The 17,476-nt window shown below is 36.5% G+C and overlaps 1 protein-coding gene across 1 annotated transcript in view; it reads right to left on the bottom strand.

The window, feature by feature from the left end:
- Positions 1-242: 242 nt before the first annotated feature.
- LOC140149654 (uncharacterized) overlaps positions 243-17,476 on the bottom strand; it is a 67,843-nt gene continuing 50,609 nt past the window's right edge. The window contains exon 16 of the mRNA XM_072171733.1: positions 243-1,054. Coding sequence (XP_072027834.1) covers positions 243-1,054 — 812 coding nt within the window. The remainder of the gene's footprint in view (positions 1,055-17,476) is intronic.

Here is a 17,476-nt window from a genome sequence, read left to right as displayed (position 1 = left end):
ATTTCTATCCCCATTTTACCCCCCCCACCATATTCTTTTAACTCTCCTTTGTGGGATTTACAACATTTACCCCCCCATATTTATTCCCCTTTATGTGATGTAAAACATTTGTCCCCCTATATTATTACCCCCCCCCCCAATAAGCAACCCCCACCAAGCTATTATAAACCCACAGTGCTGCCGTCCCCTTTAATGGCTACTTGTAATTAATTTGATGTTGAAATATAAAAGTTGCATTTGGCCTACTGTAATTTGTATATCCTCACATTATAATCCCTCACTTGTCCCACAGCAAGGAACCCATCAGATGTCACTGATAAGTTCCTTTCACCCACCTCCCCTAAACCATCAATGATACAACCAGAGTTGATATACTCTGGCTTGCCCACCCCGTTCCATGTGTATTTGTACACACAACCCTTGTACCCACCCTGATCACAAGCAGCATATATTTCTGTACCATTATTCCTAAAGGAAACAGCCTGGAATAGCCACCCATCAGGTCTCTCTACCCTCCATACATCCTGCATCACATCAGATAATGCCTTCACTACCATCACGCCCCTACCCATTACCAGCAAATAATCTGATGTCATACTCATATGGTATGGATAGAAATGTATTTTTACACACGATTGATGTGTAAATTGTGGCAATCCACACACTATAAATGAATAGTCAACACCATGCATTCCAATAACAGCAACACTAGCATTAGCTGATATACACAATGGGGATTTACTATTACTTTTAATTTTATATTTGTTGATTTTTTTATCAGATTCATAGCATGGGCATTGATACACATACGGTCTGTCTTCACATATCACCAGCATGCTGTCTGGCATGCACTCACTCACGGCGACACCATAGATGAGCTTCCCTTTCCACTCCTTAGATGACACTGTGTATGCCAGAGTTGAGTTGTTAGCAGACACAGTGTACACCTGTACACGTTCACCCTGACACACAGCCAGCTGGTTGTGACTTATCATGTGACATGACCACACAAAGCCAGCTGCGTCTACTGTGTGCAGGTATTGCCATGTCATACCTGTAACAGAAAACAGATAAATGAGATCAAATGCATTATTTCACATTGATATTTGTATTAAATCATGAAATGTGTCAACTATATTATTTTAATACTCCTAAATGATTACATTAATGACATCATATTAATTATAATCATGTTAAAATAGTAATAAAAACAAGAAAATAATTGGCGGTCTGATAATAATAAATACATATACTAGACTGCCGTCCCCTTTTCTTGAACAGTGACTTACCCTCAATAAAGAAAGATCAAGTAAACTGAACTTGTATAAGGATGCAATAATAAGGGAGCGATCGTTATTTATGGCAGGGGGGAATGGGTAAAGTTAGGGGGGAACACGACATTTTTTTGTGATCTTGAGGGGGGAACCTGAAATTTTTAGCTGAACCAGGAGGGGGATTGTTAAATTTTAAATGGAGAAAATTGGGAAAACAAGGGGGAACGCGAAAATTTTGAGCGGACGCGAGGGGGGAACGTGAAATTTTTTGACGATATTTTTGCCAAAACACCCATTCCCCCCCCCTGCCGTAAATAACGATCGGTCCCTAATATTATGTAACAACAATACTACAAAAACAACATCATCAACAACAACAACAACAACAACAACAACAACAACAACAACAACAACAACAACAATAACAACAACAACAACAATAACAACAACAACAACTACCAGCAATGTAATAATAGTACTGCTACTAAATTACTGCATGTACTAATATTAACATTAACACAACCTCTAAATGGAAGTGTTTTTGAAATTATTTATTACTTTTACCTGAAAATTTTGTTTCAATTGATTTTTTTATTATAAGGATGGCTGGCTGATTTTAATGTACGTATGACCCAGAAGCCTTATCCCCAGTTTACTATGTGGGCTCTTTTTTAAGGGTAAACACTTGTGCACATGTACCCATTAACAATTGCATGTGTGCATACCCATAAACACTTGCGTGCATACTCATTAGCACAGGCGAGTGCACATGTATACATGCAAACACTTGCATGTAAACAAGCATGCCAGTAAACACTTGCATGTGCATATCCGTAAACACTTGTGCGTGCACAAACATACCCTCAAACACTTGCGGGCATGCATACATGCAAATATTTAGTGCACTAGTATGTGCGCAGAAGTGAACACTTGCAAGTGTTGTGTGCATACACGTAAACACCTGCGCGTGCATGTGCATATCCGTAAATACTTGTGAAAACACTTAATTGCTCTGATGCGAATCTGCAAACACTTGAACACATACGTACATGCAAATGCATGTGCATACTAAATTAAGAGATGGGCGTGCGTTTCCACAAACATTTGCACGTGTGTACCAGCAAACACTTGCACATGCGTACCCGCAAAAACACTTGCGCACGAGTGCGCAAACACTTGTGCATGCACTTACTCGCAAACACTTGCATGCGCACGTTCGTCTAAACACTTGCAAAAACTTACATGCGCATGCTCATTTATGTACAAGGAAACATTTGCTTCTGTGTACCCATAAACACTTTCATGCGTGCGTAGTACTGCATACCCTTAAACACTTGCATGCGAATGCGCGTGATACACGTAAACACTTGCACACATGTGTGCATACATGTAAACACTTGCGCGTGTGTGCATACCCGTTAACACTTGTGCGCGTACCGCAAACACTTGCCCATGCATGTGCGTGCTCGAAAACACTTGCTTGCATAGGTGCAAACACTTATATACATGCACACCCGCAAGCACTTGCGTGCATGGGTACCTGCAAACACATACCCGTAATCACTTGCACATGTGCCTGTGTACCCATTAACACTTGCAAATGCATGTGTGTACTCATAAAGAGTCGCGTGTGTGTCTCCATAAACACTTACGTGCGTGTAACCGTAAACACTTTCATGTGTGCATACACATTAATACTTGTGTACAAACACTTGTGTAGGGGTGTACTTATGTGTGTGTGCATACCCATAAACACTTGCGCGTGCTTACCTGTAAACACTTGCGCATGTGCATAGCCACAAACTCTTGCACCTGCACGTGCATACCCTGCATACACTTATGCGTGCACATGTGTAACTGCAAACACATGTGCCTTTTGCGTGTGAGTACCTGAAAACACTTGCATGCACATGCCTACCTGCGATCTCTTGTGGCATGCATGCATACGTACCTGTAAACACGTGCGCACACGGGTGGGGCACCACAAACACTTGCGCATGCATATACATACCCGCAAACTAGTCCAAAACAGAAATGTTTTGTAGACTCCTAACCGGAGCGATCTTACCTTTCCGATGTTGATTAAGATACTTCTTGCATCGATCCCTAGATGCGAAAAACCAATAGTCATTTTGTCCCACATAAATGAATAAATAACAAAAAACCTGATCCCCGGTGGACTCACCCACATTGGTGACGTCACACCAGATAATCATCCCTTATCCGACTTGGGATCCCCTACTCGGACCAAACTTGTAGGGGGTGGTCCGGGAATAATCAACATCGGAAAGGTAAGATCGCTCCGGTTAGGAGTCTACAAAAAAATTCTGTTTTGGACTAGACTCCATACACCGGACGATCTTACCGTTTCCGATGTTGATTAAGATACTTCTTGCATCAACATCTGAAAGAACGATCTAGCAAGTAACCGACGGATGGAGGTACAAGATTGGTTAGCATCTGATCAGGGATCGGGAGCGGGTAACGATGGTTTTCGCGAGGTCAGGAAAACAAAAAAGACCATGTGATCACAGACATAAACCTCCTTACTTATTAAGTTCGGTGGTTAAGAATAGAGCGGGTGTGGGTCCCACTCCGCCACCAGGGAAGGGCAAGCCCAGTAAGCAAACCTGAGCATGGAGGCTGGTCGCTAGTGGTACGGCTAACTTTATTACTAAAAATGTCAGACGGGTCCCTACCATGCCCCACCATATGAATATCTGAATAACTCGTCATCGGACTGGTGTGAAAGACATAACGATAGAGTAATCACCATAAACATAGCAACAATAACCTACCGTACATGATATACAATGTGCATGTACAAAACATCTATTGTAACTTACAGGCTGTAATGGTTGTTTTACGTGGGAAACAAAATGAATGGCGCCAGCGAGCAGCCATTTTGAATTGCTCGTGTGTCCCGTATACAAACGGAGGCACGATATGTAGCTAAGTTTTGGATCGTTTTCAACACTTTTTCGCCAGAAAATGTCGTCAAAACTATCCTCAGCCGAACAATACCGGTTTGGTTTTACCTAAGGTGTGAAACTATACAACCGTCTATCTCGCCTTGGTCGAGAAATTGATACTCAGTGCCATGAACAATTGATAGGCACGTCTGTGTCAGTCGGAGACCAAGTTGGATAAGGGATGATTATCTGGTGTGACATCACCAATGTGGGTGAGTCCACCCGGGGATCAGGGTTTTTTTGTTATTTATTCATTTATGTGAGACAAAATGACTATTGTTTTTTCCGCATCTCGGGATCGATGCAAGAAGTATCTTAATCAACATCGGAAACGGTAAGATCGTCCGGTGTATGGAGTCTCTTGCACCTCCAGGCATCCAGATAAGCGGGCGCTCGGGCGCTTTTTACCCCATGGTTCTGATGTTATAGCGCCTGGTTGAGCTATAAAAACAAACCCCCAGGCACTGAAGAAATTCAGTATTGAGCGCCTGGTGTGGAGTTAGGTGCGGGATTGTAACTTTTTTTTATATTTTTAGATAATTTGGATAATTTGTGTGTTGTAGTATAGGGTGAAAAATCTGCTATTTTAGATAGTTACAAGGTTGTTTTTGGCTATTTGGCTATTTTTGTGGATCATATTATCTCATATTATCTAAAATATCTGATATTTGTATATTAGGGACTTAGCAAATTTTTTGTGCAATTTTTTACTTAGTAAGTGATGGATATTAAGATATTATCGGCTATTTAGCTATTATCTAAATTAGCCAAAATATCTGCTAATTTGGATATTAGCTACAATATCTGCTAATTTGGATATTAGCTACAATATCCGATATTTCAGATATTTGTATATTAGGAACTTATAAAATTTTAATTGAATTTTTTTACTTAGTAAGTGATGGATATTAAGATATTATCAGCTATTTAGCTATTATCTAAATTAGCCAAAATATCTGCTAATTTGGATATTAGCTACAATATCCGCTATATCAGATATTTGTATATTAGGAACTTAAAAAATTTTAATTGAATTTTTTTTTGCTTAGTAAGTGATGGATATTAAGATATTATCAGCTATTTAGCTATTATCTAAATTAGCCAAAATATCTGCTAATTTGGATATTAGCTACAATATCCGCTATATCAGATATTTGTATATTAGGAACTTATAAAATTATAATTGTAATTTTTTGACTTAGTAAGTGATGGATATTAAGATATTAGCAGCTATTTAGCTATTATCTAAATTAGCCAAAATATCTGCTAATTTGGATATTAGCTACAATATCCGCTATATCAGATATTTGTATATTAGGAACTTATAAATTGTTAATTGAAATTTTGTTACTTACTAAGTGATGGATATTAAGATATTATCGGCTATTTAGCTATTATGTAAATTAGCCAAAATATCTGCTAATTTGGATATTAGCTAAAATATCCGCTATATCAGATATTTGTATATTAGGAACTTATAAAAAATTTATTGAAATTTTTTTAACGTAGTAAGTGATGGATATTAAGATATTATCGGCTATTTAGCTATTATCTAAATTAGCCAAAATATCTGCTAATTTGGATATTAGCTAAAATATCCGCTATATCAGATATTTGTATATTAGGGACTTACAAAAAAAAATTGAAATTTTTGTACTTAGTAAGTGATGGATATTAAGCTATTAGCGGCTATTTAGCTATTATCTAAATTAGCCAAAATATCTGCTAATTTGGATATTAGCTAAAATATCCGCTATATCAGATATTTGTATATTAGGAACTTATAAAATTTTAATTGAAATTTTTTGACTTAGTAAGTGATGGATATTAAGATATTATCAGCTATTTAGCTATTATCTAAATTAGCCAAAATATCTGCTAATTTGGATATTAGCTAAAATATCCGCTATATCAGATATTTGGATATTAGGAACTTGTAAATTTTTTTTATTGAATTTTTTTACTTAGTAAGTGATGGATATTAAGATATTATCAGATATTTAGCTATTATCTAAATTAGCCAAAATATCTGCTAATTTAGATATTATCTGAAATATCCGCTATATCAGATATTTGGATATTAGGAACTTATAAAAAAAAATATTTTATTGAATTTGTTTACTTAGGAAGTGATGGATATTAAGATATTATCAGATATTTAGCTATTATCTAAAATAGCCAAAATATCTGCTAATTAATATTAGCTCAAGAACGACGCATACATCATGCATGTTGTGTTAGTTCATAAAAGATGTGAAATTAATATGGTCCTTTGTATTGACATTTGGGCCCCTGGGATATCTGCTGGGCCAAAATTGGCCAAATTAAGAGGAAAGACCTTTAGGCCGCCGTCCACATACGGGGTCCTTTGTAGTTTTAGAGCCAGCTTTGATGATACCCTTATATCTAACATCTAACATTGGGGGCCCTGGGCCCATACTCGATGACCTACTTGTATTGTGAGAAATTGTATTCCCGAATATTAAATTTGGCCCCTGGGGCCCTTGATCTTTGACCTCTTGCTGGGTCCAAAACGGGCAAAATGAAACTTTTTAAGAATCATAAATAGGCCTACTGGCATAAATAGAATGTCCTCTTGCAATGCACGGGCATATATATAACCTTTTCAGTACTATTCTACCAACCGCACCTTTGAACCTTGTAGAAAACAATTAAAAAAAGCAACAAAAAAAAAAAAGCAGGGGGGCCCTTTGGCCAAAATAACAGGGGGCCTTGTCAGCACTTGCTGACAGCTTAAATCCGCCACTGGTGACTAAGAGAACAGTATTTACCATGATAAAATCATTGACATGCACATGTAAAACAGCAGAATGTGAAATCAATTTTTACAACAGAATGTGAAATATTTATTTATCTTTTAATCTCTTTCAAGTGGAAAAAGAGAATCATCATTCCTGCATCATGATAAAACAGTAAAAACAGTAAAAAACTCTTTGTATTGTGTATTGTGTATTCTTTTGATTTCATGAAGGAACTCTTGATAAACTTGATGCTATCACTGTTACATGTAAAGCCCTCTTCCATAGTAAAAGTGGCACAATTGTGATTTTACCCTTTCGTCTTTAACTAAACATATCTCGAGATTAAAACAAGCAAATTGAACAGAACAAACGGCATCTGAGAGCTAAGACTACACCCTTGACGTTGATGTAAGCATTATTTCACAACGGTATTTTCTAATTGCCAGAGAGGGCGCTTTTCACTTGCACAATTTTTTTGGAGACAGGCTGTACATGTAGTTGTATGATGATTTCTCATGATGTGTTTTAGTTCATAATCCTAAACGATGGATATAGTTGTAAAAGACTTTTTTAAAGAACGACGATATTATAGTATACATTAAAGTTGCATATGCATCAAGTTTCCTAAATCATGTATACTGCTGTAAAATCATACTGCAGTTACTGTCCGTTTTCCTATACACAATACACAGTGCTCTTACCATTGACGCGTGACCTCTACAAATAGCCTACGTTAAAAGTATGGGGATTTGCCTAGTTAACGTCGCTGTGTGAAAAATAACCGGCCAATATTAAAAGTACTCTTCTACAGTTCTAGAAAATATAGTTTTGTAACATGTCCTAAATTTTTAGCTAATTTAGATGTTTGGAAATATGCGTACTTTGGTGTTTTAGTGTATGTTTATAGGTAATAGTACATTGCCTAATGCCTAGTTAACGTCGCTGTGTGAAAAATAACCGGCCAATATTAAAAGTACTCTTCTAAAATTCTAGAAAATATAGTTTTGTAACATGTCCTAAATTTTTAGCCAATTTAGATGTTTGGAAATATGCATACTTTGGTGTTTTAGGAAGGATATGTAAACGACAGATAACACCAAAAATATGAAGAAATTATTTCCAAACCGTGTTAAGTCTGCAAACCACCATGCTTCTCATTTTCAAGAACGCTGGTTAACAATAAGCACGTATTGTCTCATTTCAGTAAACAAAGACCACACAGACTTGTTCTCTAGCGCTTCGCTTTATAATCGTTCACCCAACTGAAACTATAATCCCAGCGCATTGCTCCATTGTACGTGTAAAGCAGAAACATATGTTGTGTGTATTTAACCAGAGAAGATATGATTTAATCAGTTGAGCTGTTTTCAATGAGTGTTATCTTGGTTTAATAGCTTTTAATGGGGTTTAAGTCCTACAAAGGTCGAGGTGAATTCTACTGTAGACATGACTGCATCATGTATTGTAAAGAACGACGCATACACCTGTACACTAGTGAAATTGCATATTGAACAATATTATGAACAGCCTACATCATGCATGTTGTGTTTTAGTTCATAATGCTACACGATGGATATAGTTGGTAAAGAATTATAAAGAACGACGCATACATCATGCATGTTGTGTTAGTTCATAAAAGATGTGAAATTAATATGCCTGAGAACCATTTAATGAACAGCCTAGAATGGATAATGCATGCATGTTGTCTTCTAGTTCATAGTATAATCCTAGACGATGGATATAGTTGGAAAAGACTTTTAAAGAACGACGCATATTGTATGTGAATGTATTAATGTAGTTATATATACATATACATGTAGTTGTATGATGATTTCTCATGATGTGTTTTAGTTCATAATCCTAAACGATGGATATAGTTGTAAAAAACTTTTAAAGAACGACGCATATTATAGTTTACATTAAAGTTGCATATGCATCAAGTTTCCTAAATCATGTATACTGCTGTAAAACATTGTAAAGAACGACGCATACACCTGTACACTAGTGAAATTGCATATTGAACAATATTATGAACAGCCTACATCATGCATGTTGTGTTTTAGTTCATAATGCTACACGATGGATATAGTTGGTAAAGAATTATAAAGAACGACGCATACATCATGCATGTTGTGTTAGTTCATAAAAGATGTGAAATTAAAGGGGCATTTCGTGATCCACAGCCTCATCCCCCACTTTTCTCAAAAAAGTTGAGATTTTTATATCACTGGAAACCTCTGGCTACATAATGTTTATGTACAAAATATTTCTTGCAGATTAATTCGTTTTGCAAAGATATCGTGAAATTTGAATTTCGTTCTGGTGCACCAGAACGAAATTACAACGCATTGTCTATGGAGCAGTGTAATACACATAATCATGCATAACTCGCATAAGCAAAAATCGGAATCAACTGAAATTTTGGGGATAGGCTTTTTTCGTGGATATGTACTGACAAATGTCATAAAAAGAGGATGCTAGGATCACGAAACACTCCTTTAATATGCCTGAGAATCATTTAATGAACAGCCTAGAATGGATAATGCATGTTGTCTTCTAGTTCATAAAAGTATAACCCTAAACGATAGATATAGTTGGAAAAGACTTTGAAAGAACGACGCATACTATATTGTACATTAAAGTTGCATATGCATCAAGTTTCCTAAAGCATGTATAGTTGGAAAAGACGACGCATATTGTATTTTACATGTCAGTGTATTTATGGTGATGATGATAATATTGTACATTAAGGGGGGTACTACACCCCTGGCCAATTTTGTGCCTATTTTTGCATTTTTCTCAAAAATTATAGCGCATTGGTGACAATTAAGATATGCATGTTGTAGGGGCAAGGACTACAACTATTGCTCTGAAAATTCAGCAACTCAAGTCAAGTAGTTATTGATTTATTGATCAAATACTGGTTTTCCCTCATTTTTGACTGCAACTCCACAACTGCTATATGTGCGAAATAAAATTTCCAGTGCAGTAGTTGTAGTCCTTGCCCTATAATATACATATCTTACTTGTCACCAATGCACTATAATTTTTGAGAAAAATGCAAAAATAGGCACAAAATTGGACAGGGGTGTAGTAGGCCTACCCCCTTAAAGTTGCAAAAACTATGAGAGAAAGATGTATCATTTGAAGACTCATATTTGTAAACGTTGTGAAATAGGTAGGCATAGCCATAATAATATCTGAAAAATATCCAAATTATCCTAATTAGCCCTCAGATCATAAATATACAAATTATCCTAATTAGCCATAATAATATCCAAAATATCTAAAATATCCAAATTATCCAAAATAGCCCTAATAATATCCAAATTATCTAAAATATCCAAATATCTGAAACATCCAAATTATCCTAATGACCCATAATAATATGAAAAATATCAGAAATATGCAAATTATCCTAATTAGCCATAATAATATCCAAAATATCTCAAATATCCAAAATAGCCCTAATAATATCCAAATTATCTAAAATATCCAAATATCTGAAATATCCAAATTATCCTAATTAGCCATAATAATATCCAAAATATCTCAAATATCCAAAATAGCCCTAATAATATCCAAATTATCTAAAATATCCAAATATCTGAAATATCCAAATTATCCTAATGACCCATAATAATATGAAAAATATCAGAAATATGCAAAATATCTCAAATATCCAAAATAGCCCTAATAATATCCAAATTATCTAAAATATCCAAATTATCCTAATGACCCATAATATGAAAAATATCAGAAATATCCAAATTATCCTAATTAGCCATAATAATATCTAAAATATCCAAATTATCCAAAATAGCCCTAATAATATCCAAATTATCTAAAATATCAAATAGCTGAAATATCCAAATTATCCTAATGACCCATAATATGAAAAATATCAGAAATATCCAAATTATCTTAATTAGCCATAATAATATCCAAAATATCTAAAATATCCAAATTATCCAAAATAGCCCTAATAATATCCAAATTATCTAAAATATCCAAATAGCTGAAATATCCAAATTATCATAATGACCCATAATAATATGAAAAATATCAGAAATATCCAAATTATCCTAATTAGCCATAATAATATCCAAAATATCCAAATTATCCAAAATAGCCCTAATAATATCCATAATAATATGAAAAATATCAGAAATATCCAAATTATCCTAATTAGCCATAATAGGCTAATATCCAAAATATCTAAAATATCCAAATTATCCAAAATAGCCCTAATAATATCCAAATTATCTAAAATATCCAAATAGCTGAAATATCCAAATTATCCTAATGACCCATAATAATATGAAAATATCAGAAATATCCAAATTATCCTAATTAGGCATAATAATATCCAAAATATCCAAATTATCCAAAATAGCCCTAATATCCAAATTATCTAAAATATCTGAAATATACAAATTATCCTAATGACCCATAATAATATGAAAAATATCAGAAATATCCAAATTATCCTAATTAGCCATAATAATATCTAAAATATCCATAATAGCCCTAATAATATCCAAATTATCTAAAATATCCAAATAGCTGAAATATCCAAATTATCCTAATGACCCATAATATGAAAAATATCAGAAATATCCAAATTATCCTTATTAGCCATAATAATATCCAAAATATCTAAAATATCCAAATTATCCAAAATAGCCCTAATAATATCCAAATTATCTAAAATATCCAAATAGCTGAAATATCCAAATTATCCTAATGACCCATAATAATATGAAAAATATCAGAAATATCCAAATTATCCTAATTAGCCATAATAATATCCAAAATATCCAAATTATCCAAAATAGCCCTAATAATATCCATAATAATATGAAAAATATCAGAAATATCCAAATTATCCTAATTAGCCATAATAATATCAAAAATATCCAAATTATCCTAAATAGCCCTAATAATATACAAAATATCTAAAATATCAAAATTATCCTAAATAGCCATAATAATATCCAAAATATCTAAAATATCCTAATATCTGAAATATCCAAATTATCCTAATTAGCCACAATAATATCCAAAATATCCAAATTATCCAAAATAGCCCTAATAATAGCCAAATTATCTAAAATATCCAAATATCTGAAATATCCAAATTATCCTCATGACCCATAATAATATGAAAAATATAACAAATATCCAAATTATCCTAATTAGCCATAATAATATCCAAAATATCTAAAATATAATAAAGAGGGGGCTTTTTATTTTCTATCGCAAAAATTGGTGTAAATACCCATACTTAGAGCTGTTTTAGCGTATACAATAATGCCTGGAAAAAGGAGGAGGCCCTTTTTTATTTGTTGTTCTGAGAGTTACACCCCCTCTAATGATCACAAAACCTTCCTAAAATGTTTCTTGTATCTTAACAAGGCCATAGAAAGCATCCCAACTTCCTAGACATATTTGTTGAAAAGTTATAACTGAATTTCAAAAAATAAAAAGATATTTGAGGAAACCTCAAAAAAGGAAGCGGGAGGGGACGTGAAACATGTTTATTTTTTTATTTGGCCTAATATCCTTGATAATATCCAAATTATCTAAAATATCCAAATATCCAAAATATCAGTGGTGCAACTATTATCCAAATTATCCATAATATCCTTTAATAATATCCAAATATCTTAATAGCTAATAGCTGAAGCTAATTGGATATTTGTCAGGATATTTTAGATAGTTACAATCCCGCACCTTAATGCTGGTGTGACTGTGAGTGGAAAACGCCACAAACATTCCTACATGTTGATGTTCATGATGTTGTTTTCTAAATCAGGCTCAAAACTTGCATTATGCACATCATTTTCGAACCATCTGAACCCCTGAATTACCAAGTTATGGCTTAATTCACTTCAATAATTAATATAGGCCTAGTGCACAGTAATATTGCTTTCAGAGTGATATTTTTGACAGCAAAACAGCCGTGATATCGAGAAAATTGGGTGAGATCTCTCTGGCTGCCATATTGTTTATATGGTTGGCAACTTCCATACAAAAGAGGGCAGTATTTAAAATTATTATTGGCCAGCAGGGGCATGTATGTACGTCATCCACCAGTGGAGCTCCTGCGCCCCTCCGCAGAACTTCCGGTAGTGGATGTTCTGCGCTCGGGGGCGCAGAGAATCCACTGTCGGAGTTGCTGCGCTCGGAAGCAAAATAATAGATTTTCTTATTATAATAACGGTGGTTCATTGCTGCGCTCGGGCGCAGAACATCCACTGTCGGAGTTGCTGCGCTCGGAAGTAAAATAATAGATTTTCGTATTATAATAACGGTGGATCATTTCTGCGCCGGGCGCAGAACATCCACTGTCGGAGTTGATGCGCCCGGCGCAGTCCCTTATATGTAACGGTGGATCATTGCTGCGCCGGCGCAGAGAATCCACTGTCGGAGTTGCTGCGCCGGAAGTAAAATAATAGATTTTCGTATTATAATAACGGTGGATCATTTCTGCGCCGGGCGCAGAACATCCACGGTCGGAGTTCATCGCGCCCGGGCGCAGTCCCTTATATGTAACGGTGGATCATTGCTGCGCTCGGGCGCAGAACATCCACTGTTGGAGTAACTGCGCCGGAAGCAATATAATACATTTTCTTATTATAATACTGGTGGATCATTTCTGCGCTCGGGGCGCAGAACATCCACGATCGGAGTTCATGCGCCGAAGCAAAATAATACATAGGCCTATATTAATAAATATACATGCGTATAATAACTAGTATTAGGCCTATTATAACTCCAAATTGAAAGCAAAATAATACATTTTCTTATTGAAATTACTGCGGATCATTGCTGCGCGCGGCGCAGAAAATCCACTGTCGGAGCTTTTGCGCTCGGAAGTGAATTGCTATTAGTATAACCGAATTGACATCAAATAATATATTTTCTTATTATAATAACGGTGGATCATTGCTGCGCTCGGGCGCAGAACATCCACTATCGGAGTTGATGCGCCCGGGCGCAGTCCCTTATATGTAACGGTGGATCATTTCTGCGCTCGGGCGCAGAACATCCACTGTCGGAGTAACGCAGCAACTCCGACAGTGGATTCTCTGCGCCCGAGCGCAGCAATGATCCACCGTTACATATAAGGGACTGCGCCCGGGCGCATCCACGCCGCCAGTTGATGTTCTGCGCCCGTGGGCAGAAATGATCCACCGCTATTATAATTAGATTATCTACTATTTACTTCCGAGCGCAGTTACTCCAACAGTGGATTCTCTGCGCCCGAGCGCAGCAATGATCCACCGTTACATATAGGGACTGCGCCGGGCGCATGAACTCCGATAGTGGATGTTCTGCGCCCGGCGCAGAAAATGATCCACCGTTATTATAATAAGAAAATCTATTATTTTGCTTCCGGCGTAGTTACTCCAACAGTGGATGTTCTGCGCCCGAGCGCAGCAATGATCCACCGTTACATATAAGGGACTGCGCCCGAGCGCAGCAACTCCGACAGTGGATTCTCTGCGCCCCAAGCGCAGAACATCCACTACCGGAAGTTCTGCGGAGGGGCGAGGAGCTCCACTGGTGGATGACGTACATAACTCGCAGGGGTGGGCCGTAAATATTAGGTAATTATACTAATTTGATTGAAAAAAAAAGAAAAGAAAAAAGAAAAGAAAAGAAAGTAGGAAAAGAAAGAAAAAAGAAAAGAAAAAAAAAGAATGGAAAAACACTGAGTGATTACCATAAATGATATCAGTATCATTGTATCAAGTTTGTACTTTTGTAGTCTAGTACTGAAGTAGCAGTAAGGGACTCTGGGTGGGATTTAGGGGGGTTGTAGTAGTACTTAGGCCTACATGTAACATATTACAGTGTAGTTAACACTTAACAAGTAATAAAACTGTTTAATATTGGATTTTAAGAGTAGCTCCTGGTTGTGTCAAAGTAGCTCCTGGTTCCTTGGTAAAATTGAATGACCAGGAGCTGCTTTTTTTAAAAAGTAGCTCCTGGTTTGCGCCCGCTTATCTGGAAGCCTGCTTGCAGGTGTGTACCCACAAACACTTGAGTACACGAGTGCATACCCTGCAAACACTTGTGGGCTGGCAAACACTCATGCGCATGTACGTACCTGTGCAAGTATTTAGTAACTCTTGTCAACACAAGCTGCACATGGGCACTGAAGAGGTTCACCCAATTTTGTTTTGACATATTTTGTCCTCAAGTAGTGACATGGGGGATGGAGATTGGTGGTTTCCCAGGGGAGGTAGGTGGGGACAGGTTCATGCCCTACAAATTTATCAATGTGTCTATAAAGCCCTCCCCTGTCAAAGTCACCTTGCTGATCTTCTCCAATGAATTTACAAATCTTCTTGAAAAAAATGTGTGCAGAGCATGCAAAAATATCTACACTATAATAATATGTCGATAATCACTGTAAATTTCAAGCCTGAAACACAGTGATCAAGTGCCAGTATCTGATCAAGTTTGTTTGTAGTGCTGTATGGTCCCATCCTGGGGAAACTGTGGGTAAAAACCCAAGACTAACAGGCAAATACCCGGTCCGGTAACAATGTCCCCTTTGTGCTGGCCCTATTTGAAAGAAGTCCACTGGCGGCAACATCTATCAATGAGGGACAAATACACTGATGTCCCCTTCGTGCTGTCCCTATTTGACAGTAGGAGGGGTAAATCCCAAAGATGAGGGGCAAATCCCTGATGACCCATTGGGACTGCCATTATTTGACAGGAGAGGGGCAAATGGGTAAAAAAGCCCAAGACTCATTGGAAATACCTTATGCGCCCTTTGTGCCGCCCCTGTTTGACAGGGGCAACTGGCAGCATGAGCCCAAAAATGATGGCTAATTGGAGGGAACCCAAGACTAAGGGGCAAATGCCCTAATAATCTTCATGCCGCCCCTATTTGACAGAGGGCAACTGGGGGAAACCCAAGTCTGAGAAGTCAAATGCCCACATTCCCCCTGTTTATTTTTATATGAAAAAAAATACTAAAAAGTTATGCCTTGTTATGTAAATCAGACAATTTCATGCTCTGTGGCTTTTATGCTGGATCTCGGAGCTTGTTCCTTTGTTATTATGCTAAATCCTTTTTCTATTTTCTGGGCATAAGGTCCTTCCTATACAGGTGAATGAACATGAAGAGTGTATCGCACAAGTATATCGTGCGGAGTAAATATCACATTAGTACATTTGTATACTCAGGGAATGTAATGAAATGTAATTGTAAACTTTACAGCAGAAGAGGTCATACAATATCACCCTTATAGCATGTAGCTGCAGAGTGGACTAATAAAATTTCACAAAGGCAAACTCACTATATTCATAAATATGCAATATGATGACACTAAACTATACAGCACAAGAGATCATCATAGTTCTATCAATAATCCTACTAAGCTGAAGTTCATTGGTTATTGCATTCAAGGTGCAGAAGGATGAATGATTTTGCTTCCAACCAACCAATACCATAACATACGCCCCACACAACACATTGTTTTGGGGATCAAAAGCAACTTTATGAGGACCAAGCATTATAAATTATAAACAAATAAGAACATCTCCACCAGTTTGTGTGGTCGTAACTTAATGCACAATTAATTAAAGGTCCGTAACCCGATCAACAGCATCATCCCCCCGATTTTTCTCCAATGTTGATGAGTTTTTGATATCATCAAATGAATCGTATTTTTCTCATTACCATCCTGCAATTTGACGCTTCAAATCGATGTATTTCCGAAGAAATCTTGAAAAAACCACCTTGTTAATAGAGGCTACCACTTGATCGACATTTTACACGACACGGGAGTTTTGGGTAGTCATAGAATGGAATCGGAATAAATTCGGAAGACTTCACCCAGTACCAATTCGTCCGCAAAAATACATCAAATAGGCCCCCCTAACATCAAACTATAGATGGCGCTATAATGATATAAAACAAAAAACAAAAATAAAGAAATACATAAGGGGTGAAATAAATAAGAAAACATGACCTATTTTGTCAAGCATGATACGAGGAATATGAAAAAAATATGATAGCACCTCCCCCCATTAAAGAATTAGTTAAAACAAAGAAAAATAAAAAAATGTGTGAAAATGTGTATGATATAGCTAAAAACAAAGACATAATTGAGCGAAATAAATGCAGCATGGGCTATCTTGTTAAGAATGATCATGAGCCCAGTGATATGTAATGTTTTTTAAGATTAATCAGTATGAATGACTGGTATAAAAGTGTAGAGGGGCGAGCTGGTTGTCATGTACTTATGTGTGTGTGCATACCCATAAACACTTGCGTGTGCTTACCTGCAAACACTTGCGCATGTGCATAGCCACAAACTCTTGCACCTGCACTTCCTGTTTCCATCGGGACATGCACTCGGGATGCCTGACCAGAATGGAATTCACACGTACCAATGTATTGGCTTGCTAATTATGCTAATTATTCACATTTACGCTGAAA

Source organism: Amphiura filiformis, chromosome 4, assembly GCF_039555335.1.
Source record: "Amphiura filiformis chromosome 4, Afil_fr2py, whole genome shotgun sequence".
Classification (NCBI taxonomy): domain Eukaryota; kingdom Metazoa; phylum Echinodermata; class Ophiuroidea; order Amphilepidida; family Amphiuridae; genus Amphiura; species Amphiura filiformis.
The sequence above is the reverse complement of the archived record's forward strand: the minus strand, read 5'-3'. Positions and strand labels throughout refer to the sequence as shown.